The 21,136-nt window shown below is 37.4% G+C and overlaps 1 protein-coding gene across 4 annotated transcripts; it reads left to right on the forward strand.

Moving 5' to 3' along the window:
• Positions 1-17: 17 nt before the first annotated feature.
• syd (JNK-interacting protein syd) lies at positions 18-21,109 on the forward strand. Of its 4 annotated transcripts, XM_081991418.1 has the most exons (27): positions 18-240; positions 337-578; positions 1,612-1,738; positions 1,795-1,945; positions 2,594-2,818; positions 3,771-3,978; positions 4,228-4,264; positions 4,326-4,361; positions 4,577-4,594; positions 5,915-5,972; positions 6,065-6,181; positions 6,710-6,869; positions 8,224-8,470; positions 10,324-10,379; positions 12,065-12,289; positions 12,349-12,525; positions 12,575-12,713; positions 13,538-13,653; positions 13,709-13,900; positions 14,720-14,850; positions 16,277-16,529; positions 16,766-16,901; positions 16,968-17,135; positions 17,495-17,617; positions 17,966-18,100; positions 19,087-19,168; positions 20,556-21,109. In XM_081991418.1, exons 2-27 carry the CDS (start codon positions 342-344, stop codon positions 20,557-20,559), a joined length of 3,558 nt encoding a protein of 1,185 aa, XP_081847544.1. In that variant the 5' UTR covers positions 18-240; positions 337-341; the 3' UTR covers positions 20,560-21,109. The 4 variants fall into 4 exon arrangements, with proteins under 4 accessions (XP_081847544.1, XP_081847543.1, XP_081847542.1 ...); XM_081991417.1 differs by lacking the exon at positions 19,087-19,168 and having other exon boundaries at positions 296-578; XM_081991416.1 differs by lacking the exon at positions 19,087-19,168.
• The last annotated feature ends 27 nt before the right edge of the window (positions 21,110-21,136 follow it).

The raw sequence follows: 21,136 nt of genomic DNA on the forward strand, positions 1-21,136 counted from the left end.
CACAAAACTCGCAATGGTAATGGTGGGGGGGTAAACCACAAAAAGTGACAAGTTGTCAAAAACAGTGGGTTGTACAAAACATTAAAAAAGACGCAATTTACCCTTTAATTAGTCGAATTAACCCTTTCGAAACTGCCCATTATGATTAACATAGTCTGCTCAAAAAACCACACAAGCCAATAAGTAAAAACCACCAAATTATGTTAACGTCCTTTCTAGGAAGTCCCACTCAATAACCAGGTAAGGCAATCTTTTAATATAAACCGAATTTAAACAATTTTTCAAGTCTTTTCAGCTAACTGAACAGTAATATTACAGTAGGTGTGTAATTTTTAGCCAAAATGGATGTATCAGGATCTGGGGGAAGCCTCAATATGAGCATAGGAGCGGAAGTGGTTTATGGTACCCATGAGGATTCCCATGTTGTTATGTCGGAAAAGGTGCAATCACTGGCAGGCAGCATATACCAAGAGTTTGAGCGAATGATTGCCCAGTACGATGAGGACGTTGTCAAGACTTTGATGCCTTTATTGGTTAATGTTCTGGAGTGTTTGGACGCTGCTTACCAACAAAATCAGGTTAATACTGGCAGTTTTAGCACTTTTACACTTAACCTAACACTGTCCACTTGAGGCTTTCAAGAGACTTTTTATTACATTCAGTGAATAGGAATGATGTTAAAACAATTTAAATAATAAGTTGTTTGTTGACTGACTGTTTTTGGTCACCCTGTACGCAATTTTTCTGATTGCTCAAGATCACTGGAAAGAGGAGCGCAAGAGGGTTAATTTGAGTGGTTCAACCTCCCTGAACTCCCAAAAATAACCAATTTACAGGGTGTTCAAATTTCAAACTACAACTTCAACTTCAACACTGCATTTTTGTATACCAAAATGCCTTTTCCCTTACAAAATACCTTAAAATTTCCCTTTTTAGAGATATGGACACTTGAAAGACAATTTTCGCAACGTTGCCATACTGATATTTTACCAGAATTTTGCAATGTTGCCAAACTGGTCATTTTTCTAATTTAACTTTGCCAGGTTATTACTTTAGACAAATAAAAACTAAAATTGCAGCGTTGTCAGATGCTTTCTTTTAAAAAAAATGCAAGTTTTTAAGACAAAAAAAAACCAATGTTTGAACCATGTAACAATTGAACTTAAATGCATCTATGTACTTAGTTAAAATAGCCACCTTGACAAGCGTTTAAATCCGATATGGCGGCGGTCAGTATAGTAGGCCAGGAAAAACCACTTGGTGCATTGAAGCCTTTTGGGCCTGTAACTCCCTTAACTGGCCCTTTAGGACAAAATTACTTGAAATCAATGTTATAGAGAGTGAAACTCCCTACAACTCTCTAATTTACACTTTTGTTGTAACTTCTCAAATAACGGAGCTAGGCTCTGTTGAACCTACACTTACTGAATCACTTGAGTGCATTGAAGACACTTTTCAGCCTGTAACTCCCTTAAATGGCCCTTTAGGGCAAAAATGTTTTGAAGCACTTTTGTAAAGCATAAAATTTCCTATAACTTTCCAAATTTACACTTATGCTGTAACTCCTCAAATAACGGAGTTATTTGAGTTTTTTTAAATTTCATCCTGTAGGAACAAGATGTCGAACTGGAATTGCTTAGAGAAGACAACGAACAGTTGGTCACCCAGTACGAAAGGGAAAAAGGCGCTCGGAAAATCTCAGAACAGAAACTCTTAGAATATGAGGACGCTGCCGAAGGTTAGTGTAAGCTTAACAGGTCCAAAGGGACAATTAATTAAATAATTTTCGTTTAGGCGAACGAAAAGAGTTAATTTCAAGGCTCGAAGCCTTGGAAAGTATAGTGAGAATGCTCGAGTTGAAGCATAAAAACTCGATGGAGCATGCCAGCAGATTGGAGGAAAGAGAAGCCGAACTGAAGAAAGAGTACGCCAAATTACATGAACGGTAAGTCGATTTTCAACGGATTTTTGACATGGCCGCTTTGGTCGCCCATTTTGTTTTATTATTTTCTAAATCTACGTTCAATTTCCGTTAAAATGAGGTGCAACATCGTCTTTTGACAGAAAATGTAAAATGGCCACCTTGGATGCTTGGATTGATTTTTTGATTGTTTGAACATGTTTTAGAAATGTTCGAAGTGTTCTAAAAAATGTTCGCAATAATCTAAACATGTTTGTAACGTTCGAAAATTGTTTCGAGACGGTTTTGGCTGTTTGACTATTATTTTGACAGTTGTCACGTGACTGTTTAAGGAAATTGCGCTCCAATATCACGTGACAACTGTCACAAACGTCAAAGTTTGCCCAACCAAGGCATGAAGCTGTAAAAATAGAAGTTCAATACAGATTTCTTGTACTGTTTGACAGAATACGTGTTTTGTAGCTCGTAATACATAATTTGACGACTGACACGTGACTGCCCAAGTAAATGATAATTTTAGATCACATGACAGCTGTCATAAATGTCAAAAAGTTGTCACGTGACTGTCTAAGGATGGTTGTCACGTGACTGTTTAAGGAAATTGCGCTCCAATATCACGTGACAACTGTCACAGACAGTAACAATACAAATTGCATGTTGATTTTCTTTCAGATATACGGAACTGTTCAAAACCCACGTCGACTACATGGAACGAACGAAATTGTTATATTCGGGACAACAATTGGTAAACGACAGGGCCGAAGCGGGTCGGATCAATTCGAACCGTTTGAATATGGGCCGTAGTAGCGGCCCAATTTCAATCGGTTTTGAGAGCCTACAAAATGCCGAAATAATCGACAGCGATTCGCCAATCAGTAGTGCGCATTCGTCGCCCAGGTAACCTCAAATTTCAGCCTAAAAGTCGCACTTTAAACCAAACGAACAGAACAATGGGCCTGTCCCACAATTTTTTTTTATTTCATAGTTACAAAGACGGATTGAAAATATTATACCCGTATTTTTTGGTTTTCAAAAATATTAAGTCTAAATAGAAAAAAAATGATGATAAAAACTACATTCATCTCATGTTTAAAACGCCCGCCGCCTGTGACGTACTACACTATCAACCAATCAGCGACAAGAAGTGAAACAGTTGGCGTGCAACAGCCAATAAAATCGCCCAGAATTACCTACGTCACATGCGCGCCAAAACAGATCTTTTAAATTTAATGGACAAATTCAAACTAATGTAGGAACATTTACGACCATAATTTTTTCTTCAAGAATATTAAAAATGAGTTTTTTGATCCTATTCTTTCGATTCCAGTCATTAAAACAAAAATTTATGATATGTGGGATAGGCCCAAAAGTACTTAGGTTATTCTAAGGTAAATTTGAAAATTAACCTTAATATGTTTAGTATGGTTAGATAGAGGGCTTTAAGAGCTATCACGTGGTTTTTGTCCGGTCACTGAACACAAAAAATAACCGAGTTGTGGCTTTGGAAACTTTAACCTTTATTCTCTCTGAAGAACGATCAAAGCGGAACAGGTTTTGTGCGACCACTGTGTAAATTTGGAAATTAACCTTAAGATGTTTAGTATGATTGGATAGAGGGCTTTAAGAGCTATCACGTGGTTTTTGTCCGGTCACCAAAACTAAAAAAAAACAACCAAGTTATGACGTTTTTAAGTAACTTTCTTGGTAACTTTTGGGTTCTTGTATTTTACCTCTTTTAGCTGAAAACTGCTTAATTTTTACTTTCCGTTAATAATAATCGTTCTGTTCTTGGAAACTAAATAAAAAAATAAAAAAAACTAATAATTCATTTTTCTTTCTTTCTGTTTAGTCTGCAAGGTGAAATGGATAATTTGGGCAAACACGAGGTGCTAAAAGTGGAACGAGGCCAAGAGACCGATTCGGTGAATCTGGAAAACAAAAGTGTCGTTACGTCACCGGTGAGTCCGCCCAGTTCACAAACGAACAATAACAGCCGGTTGCACACGAAAAAAGAACAGAGAAGCGGCAACACTTTGTATCAGGAGTTGAGTTTCCAGGTAAGTGCCGGATTTCGTTTTTTTTTTTGCCAGTTTAAGTTGCCCCAGAGGTCTCTGAACCTTTTTAAAAGTGTTTTGAAGCTGCCAGAAGCCTCTAGAAGACATTTTGAGTTGTCAGAGGTTTCTGGAAGCCATCTTGAATTGCCAGAAGGCCTCTGAACTTTAAGACTTCGAAGTCTTGTAATAATGTTAATTATCACTTATTACATTTTGCGTTTAAATTACTAATATATTTCTTGTGTAATTCAGGATGGCGACGGAGACGACGATGCCACTGACATTACTGGTAAGTACCCGAAAACTTGTCAAAAATGTCTAAAAAACCGTTTTTTTTTTCTCGTTTTAAGGTGGTTGGGTGCATCCAGGTGAATACGCTTCATCAGGTAAGTGGTTTAGTCCACTTATTGGTACAAGCATTCAAAATGTAAATATTTCATTGGTTAAGGGTCAGTTTTATCGGTTCAGTTTAACTTTAACACTCTAAAACTGACTTAGAACCTGTACAACTGGTTGCATAATATGCATCCAATACTAATGGTAATTAACTTGGTTTGTTTCATGGCTTGGACTAACATTGCTACTACGGATATTTTTACAGTCAATGATAATTTTTACGGTGAGTAGTTTGATTAACCGTTATTTTAGTGTAAATATTCGGTGATTAACGGTGATGATGTATTAAGGGGATAGGCAGATACGAGAGAAAGTGTCGTTTGTCATTACATTAAAGTCAAATTTTTTGACAAGAGAGGACAGAGTTAAGCGCAAATGATAATAAATTAAATTTTGTCAAGAATTATTAAACACCAACTTTTCTTACGCTATAATACGAATTCTTGTTAGTTTTGTCATTTTACAGCTTCACGGAGAAGATTTTGATAGTTTATGACAAATTGACGTGCTTCAAACAAACAGGTACACACGTCACAACGGTCCAATCTCGTGGACCTATAAACCAGCATTTAATGTGATGTTCAGCTGTATTAACTGTATGTTACAGTGCTTTTAAACTGGCTTTTGTGCTTTTATTGCTTTATCGAGTGGTGTTTGTCAGTTGCCACCATTGTGACAGATGTAAATATGTCCAAATGGACGCGTTGCCTGTCAAAATGTAACTTCTGCAGCTATAACGTACATGTAACGTAGTTTAACATTAATTTAAACGTTTTCCAAGTGATTGCTTTAGTTGTGTCAGTCTCACGTGACTGTTTAAGTAAGTAGGGTTCTAGTGTCACGTGACAACTGTCTGATACGTCAAAATCTGGTCTGTAAAGCTCAAACACTCGAAACACAGTTTTCTGGCGGTTGCAGAGACATGATGTGCTTTACAGCTTTATGGTAATTATTTTGATAGTCACGTGACTGTTTAGGTAAATAGTGTTCTACCGTCTTGTGACAATTGTCTGATACGTCAAAACAGTCAAATAATGGTCTAAAGAGCTCAAACCACCGTTTCAAAATACCATTATCTGGTGATTGAAGAGACTTGACGTGCTTTGTAGCTCCATGGTAATTATTTTGATAGTTGTCACGTGACTGTTTACGTAAATAGTGTACTAGTGTCATGTGGCAACTGTCTGATGTGTCAAAACAGTCAAAATCTGGTTTGAAAAGCTCAAAGTGTTAAAATACAGTCAGTTGTCTGGCAGTTGCAAAAACTTTACCTGCTTTACAGCCCCACGGTAATTAGTTTGATAAATGTCACGTTACTGTTTAGGTAAATAGTGTTCTAGTGTCACGTGACAACTGTCTGATACGTCAAAATCTTCATCTGTAAATGCCAATTGACATCTGTCAAAAACACAAAAACATTCACGTGATTTTTAAAATGTCAAATGGTTTAAATGTTTCTGAAAATAACGATAACAGGAATTTTCGTTTTTGTTTACATTTTTTAAGGTATATTAGTTTAAAAATAAAACGATTATATTTTCAGGAATGGGAAAGGAAGTCGAAAACCTCATCATGGAGAACAACGAATTGCTGGCAACCAAGTAAGTTCAGTTTTTCTTAAAAAACAAATTTTCTTCGAAGTTATTTTGACAAGTAAAACTGGAAAGTATACAAATTCAAAAAATTCTTACAGAAACGCATTAAATGTGGTGAAAGACGACCTCATAGTGAAAGTCGACGAACTAACTGGAGAGATTGACATGCTCCGAGACGAAATTTTGTCGTTGGACGTTTCTAGAACGAAACTAAGGTAACACTTTTGGCTCTCCTTAATTTTTACTTTATTTAGTTAATTACTACTTCTATTTGAACTTATTTTAATTATTTAGTATTACAATCACCGCGTTTTACGTAAAAATGACGTTACGCAAACACGGCTCTTGCGTCACGAGGCACGTCCCGTCGCTTCATCGATCCAATTAAACCTGCCTATAGGTATACTGTGATTTTCAGTTGCTGTCAAGTGACAGCTGTCAAATTTAGCACAGTTCTTAGGTTAGGTTGAGAGCTGTTAAAAATTTTAGTTTCGATCAGAAGCTATAGTTTATGAGATATCGCTGATTATACTTGCCTATAGTGGGTGTGTCAAATTTAGTACAGGCATTATCTTAGGTCAGGATGACAGCTGTCAAAAATTCTTAGGTAAGGTAAGGTAAGTCTTGCCCTTCCGTCATTGACCTGTCAAATTGCGATGAGTTTTCGCACTTTAAAAAGGTTCCCCGAAGATGTCCGACAACAAACTGGACTGCAAATTTTCCAAAAATCCGTTATTTTTCAGGGAGCGAGTGAGCGAGCTGGAGGACGAACTGAAGAAAGCCAAAGAGGCCAACGAGGCCAAACAGGAAGCGGACGACGAGGGTGACGTTCCCATGGCGCAACGAAAACGATTCACCAGGTTCGAAATGGCTCGAGTGTTGCAAGAACGCAACCAGTACAAGGTAAGAACACTGTTTGAGGAAGAAAAAAAAACACTTCTTGATGATTTTGTCCCTAACTATCCTTTCAAACTGCGTTTCTGAGAGTTTAAACTTTGACACTGTTTTTCTCTCTGACTGTACTCGATTTGGTAGTGTTTTTTTAGGTTAGTGGATAGGAAATTTAATGAGGATTCCAAAAATGTGCTTAAAACTGGCATTTTCTCACTCCAAGTGTGTTTTATAAGGGATTTTGTTCCTGACTGTTCTTTCAAACTGCGTTTCTGGTAGTTCAAACTTTGACATCGCTTTTCTCTCTGACTGTACCACATTCTGTAGTGTTTTTTTAGGTTATTGGATAGGAAAATTAATGAGGATTCCAAAAATGTGATTAAAACTGTCATTTTCTCACTCCAAGTAGGTTTTACAATCAATTTTGTCCCTGACTGTCTTTTAAAACTGTCTTCCTGACAGGTCAAACTTTGACGCCGCTTTTCTCCTTGACTGTACCAAACTTTGTAGTGTTTTTTAGGTTAATGGATAGGAAATTTAATGGAGATTCCAAAAATGTACTTAAAACCGTCATTTTCTCACTCCAAGTGAGTTTTACAAGCAATTTTGTTCCTGACTGTCTTTTAAAACTGTCTTCCTGACAGGTCAAACTTTGACAGCGTTTTCTCTCTGACTGTACTCAATTTAGTAGTGTTTTTTTAGGTTAGTGGATAGGAAATTTAATGAGGATTCCAAAAATGTACTTAAATCTGTCATTTTCCTCACTCCAAGTGGGGTTTACACGCGATTTTGTCCCTGACTGTCCTTTAAAATCAAATTTTAGATCACAATTTCACTGATTTGTAAATTTGTTGCATAAAACCAGTTTTTGCTAAATAACTGAGAAACGATGAAAGTTACGAAAAATTTGAAAGAGAGCAAAAATGTTCCTAATCATCTACTTAACTCAGCACTGTAAGTTTACAGGACCGTTTTTGCTTCCAGTGTACAGGGTGTGCATGAAAATTATGGTGAATGACTGTTTTTGGTCATCCTGTACGCAATTTTTCAGATAGAATTTTTTGCTCAACACCACTGGAAAGATGAGCTCAAGACGGTTAATTTGAGTGGTCAGACCACTCTAAACTCCCCAAAATAACCGAGTTACAGGGTGTTCAAATTTCATACCACAATTTCAACTGATTTACAAATGGTGCCTAACCAGTTTTTGCTAAATAACTCAGAAACGGTGAAATTTAAAATGTTCCTTAACCCAACTGCGTAAGTTTCACAGTCGGTCAGTGCCGCTACCATACAGGGTGTGCATGATAATTATAGTAATGATTCAAATTTTCTAATATTTTTTGTTTCTTAATTTTTCTTTTAGGAACGACTATTCGAACTGCAAGAAGCGGTCCACTGGGCTCAAATCCTGCGCGCGTCCCGGAAACCAAACACGGACAAAACGACTAATCGAGGCCTTTTGAGTTTCTTCCAGAAACTGTTCATCCGCAGGGAACAGGTGGAGCGACCGATGGTGCCGCACCTGAAGTACCAAACGGCCACCAATCACGTGACTCCAGGTTGGAAGGCTTTGCCTAGAATCCAGGACAGGACCGGCGAAATCGAAATCGGTACGGAACTGTAGTTTTTTTTTTTTTTTGAAAAAATGGTACTTTTTTGTGGCTGTGATTAATCGGAGAATTTTGTGATTTTTTCGGGGGATTTTTCATAAAAGCTCACTGCAGAATTAGCGATTTAGTGCCTTTTTTGATTCAGAATCAGCCAAAGTTTTGTTATACGTTTTTAGGTTAAAATCAGGTGCCAATAAGAGGGTTTTCTGACGGTTAAGAAGTAATTTTGTAATCCACTAAAATGGCATCTAGTGACTTTTTAAAGGGCATTTTGACAGGTTTGAATGCCAAACTAGCTGTTATTCTAATTTATCACCAAATTTTTGCAACATTGCCAAATTGACATTTTAAACAATTTTGATAACGTTGTCACCCTGGTCATTTTTCTAATTTAGTACAATTTTTACAATGTCGCCAATCTGGCCAAATTTGAGAAGAGAATTTGTTTTGGTATTTCCGAAAAGCTAAATTTTACTTTTTGATATTTTGACCAATAAATTCGATCCTCTCATTGGTCAGCCTGATAAATAGACTTAAAGCTTTGTTCATTGTTTTATAATCCAAAGTTTGTGTACATTGTCAGGATTGTTTCTGTTATTGACTAAACTGGTACGGTAATTAAGTACAAATTTTGAAGGTAAGGATTGTGAAGGTATTTTTAGGTGAAATGCTTGCTTTTCAACAAAATGGCTGTGTGCTATTGTATCGTCATCGTCCCTAACCTAATTTAAGGTTTTTCTTTGGCCTAACAATGTCCATTTCCAGTCCTTTAATTGTTTCTGTCTTCTGTGTAGAGATGGGCAAAATTCGGGATTTCCTCCAGGAAAACTAGTTTAGAATTTGTTCGAGTAATTTTTAGACACTTTTGACACTTTAACCTTGAATAACTCGCTTATTTGACGCTTGACGTTAAAATGACACTGAAGTAAAAAGATAGTCCAGACTGAGAGCTTTCCAAAAATATACTAATTTAGGTTGATTGATTAAGTGGTTTGGCCACTAGAGGGCTGCAAAGTGACGCGAGTTTCTGTATAGTGGTTTTTGGACACTTTTGACAATTTGACCTTGAATAACTCGCTTATTTGACACTTGACGTCAAAATGACACTGAAGTAGAAAGATAGTTCAGACTGAGAGCTTTCCAAAAATATACTTATTAAGGTTGATTGGTTAAGTGGTTTGGCCACTAGAGGGCGGCAAAGTGACGCGAGTGGTTTTTGGACACTTTTTTTGATTTCCGACAATTGCCCATCTCTATACTGCTCCACTAAGTCGTGTTCATTGTTCAGGTTTGTCTCGAACGTTCTCCTATGACATTTTTGACACATTTTTTCAGGTCGACACCGGCTTTTTCTAACTCGTTACTACCAAACGCTAGAGACTCGTAAATTCCTAATTTTCTTGATGCTTGTCCCTATTCTGGTTTTTTTGGGTAAAGACGTTTTCTGTTTAAATATTTTGTTAAAAAATCCCATTTAGAATTAGAATCTACTTTAATTTTTTTTAGTATGGAAAGTTGCTCAATAATTATAAAATTTAAACAAAATATAATAATTATTATTTTTACTATTTATTATTGTGAATTTCGACATAACATAGTCGTAAAACGTGCCATAACCTAAAACTTATAATAAGAGCATTTTCGGGTACATAACGTACGGTAATACGTATTATTGTTTTTTTTTGTTTTTGTAATATATTTTTTGTTGATTTTCCCGTTTTGGGTATTTTATTCGGCCTTCCGTTTACTTACAACTTAGTCTCCGAGTTGTAGAAAGTAGTGTATTGGAAGACGGTTGTGTAAGTAAACAGTTTAACAAGATACGATCAGTCATACAAGTTTTTTCTTTGTAGGTTCCGAAACGTACGCCATACGCAAAGCTCTGGAAAGACGGGAACAATATCGACAGGTAAGTGTTTTCATTATTTCAATCAGGTAAAAATTTCACACACTAGAAATATATGTGACAAAAATGTACAAAAAAAAATCAATCAACTTTGACGCCCTCTAGCGACCAAACGGAACAACCAATCAACTCATGAGGTGATATTTTCTGAAAGCTCACATTCTAAGCAATCTTTTCCTCTGAGTGACTTTTTAACGTCAACTGTCAAATAAAGAAGTTATTCAAAGTAAAAACAACGAGGGTCACAATAAAAGACAGTTGTGTAAAAGGTGACTTTAACGGCCTCTAGCGGCCAAACGGAGCAACCAATCAACTCATGAGGTGATATTTTCTGAAAGCTCACATTCTAAGCAATATTTTCCTCTGAGTGACTTTTTGACGTCATCTGTCAAATAACGGAATTATTATATATTTTATAACACTGTCATAAATCTCAGAGACACGTTTTGTACCGAATGCTGCGAGAAAACTTTTCTAAACCCTGACTTTTGCCACTTTTGAGCACAGTATGACAGTTTAGGACCAAAACGCTTGTAAAATCCACTTCAAGTAACATTTTTAGAATCCTCATTAAATTTCCTATCTAATAACCTAAAAAAACACAACAAAATTTGGTACAGTCAGTGAGAAAAGTGGTGTCAAAGTTTGAACTGACAAAAACACAGTTTGAAAGGACAGTCAGAGAGAAAATCGTTTGTAAAACCCACTTGGAGTGAAGAAATGACAGTTTCAAGCACATTTTCGGAATCTTCATTAAATTTCCTATCTAACGATATAAAAAAAACACGACAAAGTTTGGTACAGTCAGGGAGAAAAGCGGTGTCAAAATCTGAATTGCCAGAAAGACAGTTTGAAAGGACAGTTAGGGAAAAAATCGCTTGTCAAACCCACTTGTAGTCAAAAAATGATAGTTTTAAACACATTTTTGGAATCCTCATTAAATTTCCTATCCAACAACCAGAAAAAACACTACAAAATTTGGTACAGTCAGGTAGAAAAGCGGTGTCAAAGTTTGAACTGTCAGAAACACAGTTTGAAAAGACAGTCGGAGACAAAATCGCTTGTAAAACCCACTTGGAGTGAAAAAATGACAGTTTCAAGCACATTTTCGGAATCCTCATTAAATTTCCTATCTAACGATGTAAAAAAACACTACAAAGTTTGGTACCGTCAGGGAGAATAACGCTGTCAAAGTTTGAATTGGCCAAAAATTGAAAAAAATCTGTGGTTAGGGCGGTTCCAAAAATATTGTAAAGAAGCCATACTTACAGTATACTAATCACAGCGTCCTTTAGTTTGACCGTGTGTAGTTGACGTCAACTGTCAAATAAAGAAGTTATTCAAGGTAAAAACAACGAGGGTCACAATAAAAGACAGTTGTGTAAAAGGTGGCTTTAACGGCCTCTAGCGGCCAAACGGAGCAACCAATCAACTCATGAGGTGATATTTTTTGAAAGCTCACATTCTAAGCAATCTTTTCCTCTGAGTGACTTTTTGACGTCAACTGTCAAATAACAGAATTATTGTAAGTCAAAGCAAATGACTGTAAGAAAAGCATTTTTTTGGTATTAACACAGTTCCTCTATTTTGAATTTTCTGTCAAAATTTTATTGTCGATTATATGATTATTGAGAGTGATTTCTCTCGGCTAAAATACACTGTTGCCTAATTGTTTCTGAAATAAATAGGTTAGAGCGCACGTGAAAAAAGACGGAGGACGACTACACGCGTACGGCTGGAGCCTTCCGGGAAAAGTCACCCCATCCGACAACATTGTAAAACAGTCCGGAAGCGTTCCAGTTCCGGTTCCGATCTACTGCCGACCATTGGTCGAAACCAATCCGAACATGCGCATATGGTGCGCCGCCGGTGTCAATTTGACGGGAGGCTTTACCAAAGATGGCGGACTGATGGTCTGACAGTTCTACCAACCGAACGAACCAAAAAACCTTAATAAAAACGTTAAATTCAGGTGGGAGGAAGCGTGTTCTATTCGGAAGAACCGAAAATTCCTCAATCGAAAAGCGAAAACGAAGTGGCCAACTTGGAAAAGGAGTTGGAGGGATGCAAAGAGGGCGCTTTGCTCGAAACTAAATTAACCTCAACTGTATGGATTGTGACTACGATGCAACGCGCCAGCGTTGTTACGGTAAGTTTTGCGAATCCAGTGATTGTTGTATTAGCAAAAGTTTGGTTAGGTGATCGATGCTAACAATCCGGCAGAGTTGCTCAACAGTTTTGGGGTGTCTTCCGCCCCCGTTTTGTGCATTGCCAGCGTTCCAGGTGCCAGTCCCGATGATTACATCGATACTCCCATTCAGGTGCCAGTGGAAGAAGGTATGATCATTTCACCCTGTAAAAACAGCCTTTATAAGCCCGGAATCGTTCTGAAAATTAGTGTACCTGACTGTACTTTTAATGAACCACAATTTTGCTCTCTTGCACTTTTTTCGTATCTCTAATCGTTTTCAAGTTATCACCATTTGAATTAAATGAATGTTACAGTGACGAATGTTGAGAATTTTCCAATTTCACCCTGTAAAAACAGACTTTAAAAGTCCGGAATCGTTCTGAAAATTAGTGTAGCTGACTGGACTTTTAATGGGCTACAATTTTGCTCTCTCGCATTTTTTTCGTATCTCTAACCGTTTCGGAGTTATCTCTAGTAGAAATTGAAAGGTGTCAAACATTTCAAAAATTGTCCAAGAATTTTAAAAATAGTCAAAAACTAAAATAAACCAAAACAACGTAAAATTGTCATTTTCAAAGACAACATTTGACAATTAAACGTCGGTTTAAAAAATGTCAAAAATTTGTCAAACCGTTTTCAAACATCAAGAATTTTAAAAATTGTATTTCAATTTGTATGTACGTTGTAATTTGAAGTATAACAGTTGTCAAAAATTTTTGATTTTGTCAATAAAAATGGTAAAATTAAGGTTACCAAAATATTTTAACATGACAAATATATATATTTTTTTTAAATGTCAAAAATGTAAAAAAAATTGTCAAGAATTTTAAAAATTGTCAAAATTGAAAGTGGTTGAAAAGGGTAAAAAATTTCAAGTATGACAAAAACATCAAATTAACTACTTTTGACAAGACCAAATAAAATTGTCAAAAATGTTTTGACAGTTGAAATTTTGTTTTTAAATTTTTAGTTCAAGAAGCCAAAGTAGAATCAACTGAACCGCCCAAAGAAGAAACGGCCAACGAATCAACGCCTGCGCAATTAAAAAGTACCAGAAGCCAGGAAGAAAGCGAAGAAGCCGCTTTAGTAAGCGCTTAAGCATATTTTTATTTTTACGCAAATTTTTTTTTCATTTTTGCAGTTGGGCAAGATAACGTTGGTGGAAAACGACGAGAGCGCCACCTGTACGCGGGATCGGTACCGAAACGCGGAGAAAACGAAGCGGGAAGCCGCTGACAGCACTTCGGAGCCCAACGAAGAGGATTCGTCGAGCGCTGCGGCTGGCGGTGACGCGAAATCGAATGACAGTCCGTCACCGAACGTGAATCAAGAGGTAAGCATTTTTCTCGTGCCATATCCCTGAAATTGCTCCATTAATGGTACTGTCATTTTTGACAGCTGTCAATCTAACCCAGGACAATGACTGTACTAAATTTGACAGTTGCCACTTTGCTACAACCAGAAATTTTGACATTTTAAAGGTTTCATTAAGGCAGTAAATGCTAATAGAGTTGTAATTAACCAAAACGATACAACATCTTGGTTTTACAGCTTCCTAGCACTACCCCAGTCAATTTTGACAGTTGTGACAGGTGTCACGTGATTTCGTGGCCTATTTCAAACTGTCAATAAACGTCATAATTGTCCTCTTGAAGCTGTAAATACAACTTGAACTGTAATTAACCAAAATGATACACCGTTTTAGTCTTTTATAGTTTCATAGTACTGTCAAGTCAATTTGACAGTTGTGACAGGTGTCACGTGATTGTATGATCGATCTCAAACTGTCATTAAACGGCACAATTGTCAAATACGGTTTTGGGAAGCAATAAATGCCACTAGTGTTGAAATTAAGCAAAACGTTGTTATAGCTTCGTACCGCTATACCGAGTTAACTTTGACAGTTCTGACAGGTGTCAGGTGACTGCATGTTTTTATATCTGTCATTAACCGTCACAACTGTCAAATAATGGGTAGTGGAAATGTAAATGCGACTTGAACTGTAATCATCATCAAAACGATTCACTATTTTGGTGTTTTATAGCTTCATACTACTACCCAGTCAATTTTGACGGGTTGTGACAGGTGTCATGTCTTTTTCTGTCATTAAAAGTCACAACTGTCAATAAACAATGTTATTTATTGTAATCAGATGTTGTCGAGCATTCTACCAACCATGTGGCTGGGAGACGAACGCGGTCACATCTACGTTCACTCTTCCGTAGCCAATTGGGCCCAAAGACTACACACGGTCAAACTAAAGGACGCTGTGATTAGTATAGTGTAAGTACGGCTTATTCACGGTGTTTTTGGATCTGCCCTAACCATGGATTTTTTCAATTTTCAAACTTTGACAGCATTTTTCTTCCTGACTGTACTAAATTTTGTAGTGTTTTTTTATGTCATTAGATAGGAAATGTAATGAGGATTCCAAAAATGTTCTTAAAACTGTAATTTTTTCACTCCAAGTGGGTTTTACAAGCAATTTTGTCCCTGACTGTCCTTTAAAACTGTCTTCCCGACAGGTCAAACTTTGACAGCGTTTTTCTCCCTGATTGTACTAAATTTTGTAGTGTTTTTTAGGTTAATGGATAGGAAATTTAATGGAGATTCCAAAAATGTACTTAAAACTGTCATTTTCTCACTCCAAGTAGGTTTTACAATCAATTTTGTCCCTGACTGTCCTTTAAAACTGTCTTCCTGACAGGTCAAACTTTGACAGCGTTTTTCTCCCTGACTGTACTAAATTTTGTAGTGTTTTTTAGGTTAATGGATAGGAAATTTAATGGGGATTCCAAAAATGTTCTCAAAACTGTCATTTTTTACTCTTAGTGGGTTTGAGAAGCGATTTTGTCCCTGACTGTCCTTTAAAACTGTCTTCCTGACAGGTCAAATTTTGACAGCGTTTTTCTCCCTGACTGTACTAAATTTTGTAGTGTTTTTTTTATATCATTAGATAGGAAATTTAATGGAGATTCCAAAAATGTTCTTAAAACTGTTATTTTTTCACTCCTAGTGGGTTTGAGAAGCGATTTTGTCCCTGACTGTCCTTTAAAACTGTCTTCCTGACAGGTCAAACTTTGACAGCGTTTTTCTCCCTGACTGTACTAAATTTTGTAGTGTTTTTTAGGTTAATGGATAGGAAATTTAATGGGGATTCCAAAAATGTGCCTAAAACTGTCATTTTCCTACTTGAAGTGGATTTTACAAGCATTTTTGTCCTTGACTGTCATACTGTGCTCAAAAGTGGCAAAAGTCAGGGTTTAGAAAAGTTTTCTTGCAGCATTCGGTGCAAACAACGTGTCTCTGAGATTTATGACACTGGTCACGTGTGACTGCCTAGCTAAATTATCCTCCAAAAACCACGCGAGATCTGTCACTAATGTCAAAACTGTCAACATTTGCAAGAATTACAGTTTAACACAGCTAACTCCACTTCAACTCTGTGTAGCTCCGTTATTTGAGGAGTTACAAAAAAAGTGTAAATAATGAAAGTTGTAGGAAATTTTATCCTCTGGAGGATTGTAGTTTTTGATCTCAGGAGCATCGTTAAGCAGTTAGCGAGGCAAGAAGTGAAGTATATTTATTAATTTTTTCTTTTGGTTTACTCCCGTCACTACAAAATTCCATGGTTGGGTTAGATCCGGAAAAAACCAGACTTTAGGTCGCGATTACTACGGTTCCAACACTAATCGAACCCGTTTCGCAGTCACGTGAACGGAAGAGTCGTGGTCGCACTGGCAAACGCTCAAGTGGTGGTGTTCAAGCGCTCCGAGGACGGCGAATGGGATTTGTCCAGATACCACGTGGTGCAAATCGGGCTACCCTTTCAATCGGTCCGACATTTGGCGGTGGTGGGGGATCGAGTGTGGTGCGGGTACCGGAACAAGATTCACGTGCTCCAACCGAGAGAATTGACGATTTGCCATACTTTAGAGGCGCATCCGAGACGGGAAAGTCCGGTAAGTCGATAGAACACTCTAGAATGTTCTAAAACGTTCCAAAATGTTTCCAAAGATTCTAGAACGTTCTGGAGTATTCTAGAAGGTGCTGCAGTGTTCTGGAATGTTGTAACAGTTTCTAGAACTGTTTAAAGACTTTCAAAAAGTACTAGATCGTTCCAAAAGGCTAGGAAAGGTTCCAGATTGTTCTGGAACGTTCTGAAGAATTGGAATTAGTTGTAAATTTTGCCAAATAGGTCCGACAGATGGCGTGGTTGGGCGAAGGAGTGTGGGTGTCGATTCGTCTCGATTCTACCATGCGACTGTACCACGCCTACACTTACCAACACCTCCAAGACGTCGATATTGAGCCTTACGTCAGTAAAATGCTGGGTAAATTTAAAAAAAAATGGAAACCACGCAATGTTGTCAAATTTCACGGATTTTCGTCTATTTCAGGAACTGGAAAGTTGGGTTTCTCTCTGGTTCGTATCACGAGCTTGTTGATATCGTCTAATCGGCTGTGGATCGGTACCAGCAATGGAGTGATCATTTCGGTACCACTAAGCGACGGTACCAGTAATTTGGGTGCGGTGTTGCCAAGAAGTTTTACCGTTCCTGGAACAAGTAAGGTTTTTTTTCACTGATTTTAACGCCCTCTAGCGGTCAAACGATGTGAGTTACACAAAGTCATGTGATCATATTTGGATAGCTCACAGTTTGGACTATCTTTGATCTTCAGTGTCATTTTGACGTAACTTGTCAAATAACCGAGTTATTCAAGGTCAAAGAAAAAAGTGTCAAAGTCACTGTTTTGGTCTGTTACGGACGATTTTAACGCTCTCTAGTGGCCAAACCATGTAAGTTACCAGGTCATGTGGTAATATTTTTGGATAGCTCACACTCTGGACTATCTTTGACCTTAACTGTCATTTTGACGTAACTTGTCAAATAACCGATTTATTCAAGGTCAACCGAAATTTCAGGCGTACGAATGAATCCAACGCCCGGCGGTTATATTCCTTACTGCTCGATGGCGCACGCGCAACTCAGTTTTCACGGTCATCGGGAAAACGTCAAATTCTTTGTCGCCGTCCCTGGACACGGTGGTAAGTACACTTCCGCTCACTTTACATCCTCGAATCATGTTATCACCCGAAAAACCAGCAGAACTAGGCCTCAAAGTGGTGTCAAAATCATATTTGACAGTTGTGATGTTTAATGACAGATAAAGACTTGACACGCTGTCATTTGTCATCTGCCACATCTGTCAAAAGTGCTATGAATCTATAAAACCAAGTTGTTGTGTCGTTTTGGTTAATTACAGCTCTATTAGCATTTACTGCCCCACCGAAACCATATTTGAGAGTTGTGACATTTAATGACAGTTAAAGACTTGACATACAGTCACCTGACACCTGTCAAATCACTTTGATGTTTACTTTGACTTTTTTTAGGTGTGAGCGCAGCTTCCACTCCATCCGAAGCAATGGCTGCGTCTGTGACGTCATTGGGCGGTAAAACCACCCAACAGCCGCCCAACTGTATGCTGGTCATATCCGGTGGGGAAGGTTATGTGGACTTTAGAGAGGGTAAGTGCAATTTAATATTGTTTTGACAGTTTTCCGTTGTAGCACAGTATGTTTGCGATGTTTTTGGATCTATCCTATCAATGAAATGACGTTTCTCCACTTGGGTGACAGATACAGTCAAACTGACAGCTGAAATGGATTCTACGACCCCGAATTAGTCGAAAACGAGTACAAACACGACCGCCGCATCTCAATCCAAAATGGCGGAAGCTGACGGCTCACGCGGCCATTTTGTTTTTTTCAAAAAAAATCAAGTTTGTACTGGTTTTCTACTAAATCGAGGACGAGGAATTTAATGGTAACGTTCATTTTTGCATTGTTTCAACAAAAACACGATTTTTTTAAAGAAAAACTTTACCAAAATTACGTAAATTTGTATCAACGTTATTTGAGAGAGGAAAATTGTGAAAAAACTTGACGTTACAGTACTAAACCTATTTGACATTTGTGCCAAATGTCAAAACTGTCACTTGTCATTTGGATTTTTGACAGCGTTTTTGAATGTTGGTTTTGCCCAGTCAGTGTGCCTCAGGAAGATAGTAACGTGTTTCACTCTGTATCTCAGTTATTTCAGGGAGGAAAATTCTGAACATTTTTGACGTTAGACCACTTGACATTTGTGCCAAATGTCAAAACTGTCACTTGTCATTTGGATTTTTGACAGGGAAAATTCCACGGGTAGAGTAGATCCCAAAACATAGAATAACTTAAGGCGGTTACGATGACGTAACCGCTCGTTTAGTTGGAACAAACCGTAGCTTAGTACAGTAGCGCATGCCAAATACTGCAAGCATGAACACGTAGATTGATGACGTTGGGATTCCTGGGTGTTTCTTCTTCTTTCCCCTGTCTCTACCTTAAAAACCGGGTTTTTTGGCCAAAATTGTCAGGTTTAAGGTGGATTTTTACCATTTAACCGCTTACTAGACAAAACAAAAATTTAGTCCGGGCGCATATGTACGCTAAATTGTCCGGTAAATTTCCAGAAGACGATTGCCAACCCAGAGACGAAGCTTCGCATTTGTTGGCTTGGCAAGTTAGTTACGTTGAACCTGGGAATCCCACGGGGTAGGTCACATTCTGATGTATTTTTTTGTGGTGGTTTAAGTAGTATTGGCACTCGGACTAACATCACTCGCACGCGTTTAGAGCCTGCGCTTTCACTACCGAATAATTGTAGGAGAAAAGTTTCGACATTTTTTTTGACAGAGTTGCCAGCGAGTGACGGCTGTCAAATTTTGTCAGGTCATTTGACAGGTCAAGTTGACATCTGTCAAAAAATTTTAGCTTCAGCAATCAACTACTTTCTGAGAACACTTCAATTGTTTGTTGAGGATTAAACTGAACATAAGCCACATCTAAAACTGTTTTATAGCTCCACAGTACTACAGAGTCAATTTTGACAGTTGTGACAGGTATCACGTGACTGTAAACCACATACACAACTGTCATTAAACGTCACAACTGTCAGATATTGTTTCGTGGAACTGTAAAACCAACTTGAAGTGTATTTAACCGAAAAGGTACACCATTTTGGAGTTTTATAGTTTTATATCACTATCAAGCCAATTTTGACAGTTGTTATAGATGTCACGTGACTGCACGGCTCATCTAAAACTGTCATTAAACGTCACAACTGTCAAATATGATTTCGTAGAGATGTAAATACAACCTGAAGTGTAATTAACTAAAAAGGTACGCCATTTTGGAGTTTCTTAGTTACATAGCACTGCCAAGTTAATTTTGACAGTTGTGACAGATGTCACGTGACTGCACGGCTCATCTAAAACAGTCATTAAACGTCAAAACTGTCAAATATTGTTTCGTGGAGCTGTAAATACAACTTGAAGTGTAATTAACTAAAAAGGTACGCCATTTTGGAGTTTCTTAGTTTCATGGCACTGCCAAGTTAATTTTGACAGTTGTGACAGATGTCATGTGACTGCACGGCTCATCTAAAACTGTCATTAAACGTCAAAACTGTCAAATATTGTTTCGTGGTGTAATACTTGAAGTGTAATTAACTAAAAAGGTACGCCATTTTGGAGTTTCTTAGTTTCATGGCACTACCAAGTCAATTTTGACAGGTGTGACAGATGGCACGTGACTGCACGGCTCATCTAAAACAGTCATTAAACGTCACAACTGTCAAATATGGCTTCGTGGAGATGCAAATACAACTTGAATTGTAGTTAACCAAAAAGGTACGCCATTTTGGAGTTTCTTAGTTTCATGGCACTACCAAGTCAATTTTGACAGGTGTGACAGATGGCACGTGACTGCACGGCTCATCTAAAACAGTCATTAAACGTCACAACTGTCAAATATGGTTTCGTGGAGATGTAAATGCAACTTGAAGTGTAATTAATCAAAATGGTACACCATTTCGGTTATAAAAAATTTGAGAAAAATTTAAATTTCGTTTAACCGTTCTATTATGTGAATTTCGATTTAGGTGACGAAATGGAGGATAGTATCATAAGCGACGCAGCCGCATTCGAACACAATCAGGGAGAACTTAGTCATTTGATCGTTTGGCAGGTGTCTTTGAACTGAAAAAAAAAACACTGAAAATCACAGGTTGCTTCAATTAATAATTGCAGTGTACACTGCCTCGTTATTACTATATTGTGTATTGCAACAGTTACCGCAGTTTTAAGGTTAGATTTCAATTCAAACGCACTGCGCAAACGCGTGGTTTAGTTAATTCTTTTTTCACTACTAAGGCAATTGTTTTTTTTTTTGAAAATATCGTTTTAGAATGAAATAGAGCAGCCAGTTTTAAGACTTTAGTCAAAATATAATATGTAAATTATGTTGATTACTTAATTATATTGTATATTATATTATAATGCGAAATTTCTTATACTTATAACATAATTATAAAAGAAAAGCACTGTTTATTTGTATAATGTAGACGAGGGCTTTAATCGTTGTAAGAATGTACTATTTATAGTAGTTTGGTAAGTTATTGTGCTTTTATGTTTAATTAAATTATACTAGAAACTGCAGGATTTTTTAACAACAGTACAAGCT

The sequence above is a fragment of the Ips typographus genome, linkage group LG13 (genome assembly GCF_016097725.1).
Source record: "Ips typographus isolate SLU linkage group LG13, UJ_Ityp_2.0, whole genome shotgun sequence".
Taxonomy (NCBI): Eukaryota; Metazoa; Arthropoda; class Insecta; order Coleoptera; family Curculionidae; genus Ips; species Ips typographus.

Coding starts and splice junctions, on each gene's coding strand:
- syd (XM_081991417.1), top strand. CDS start 342: ATGGATGTATCAGGATCTGGGGGAAGCCTCAATATGAGCATAGGAGCG. Junction 6,182..6,709: donor GTTTCTAGAACGAAACTAAG/GTAACACTTTTG, acceptor GTTATTTTTCAG/GGAGCGAGTGAGCGAGCTGG. Junction 13,654..13,708: donor AAAGCGAAGAAGCCGCTTTA/GTAAGCGCTTAA, acceptor TCATTTTTGCAG/TTGGGCAAGATAACGTTGGT.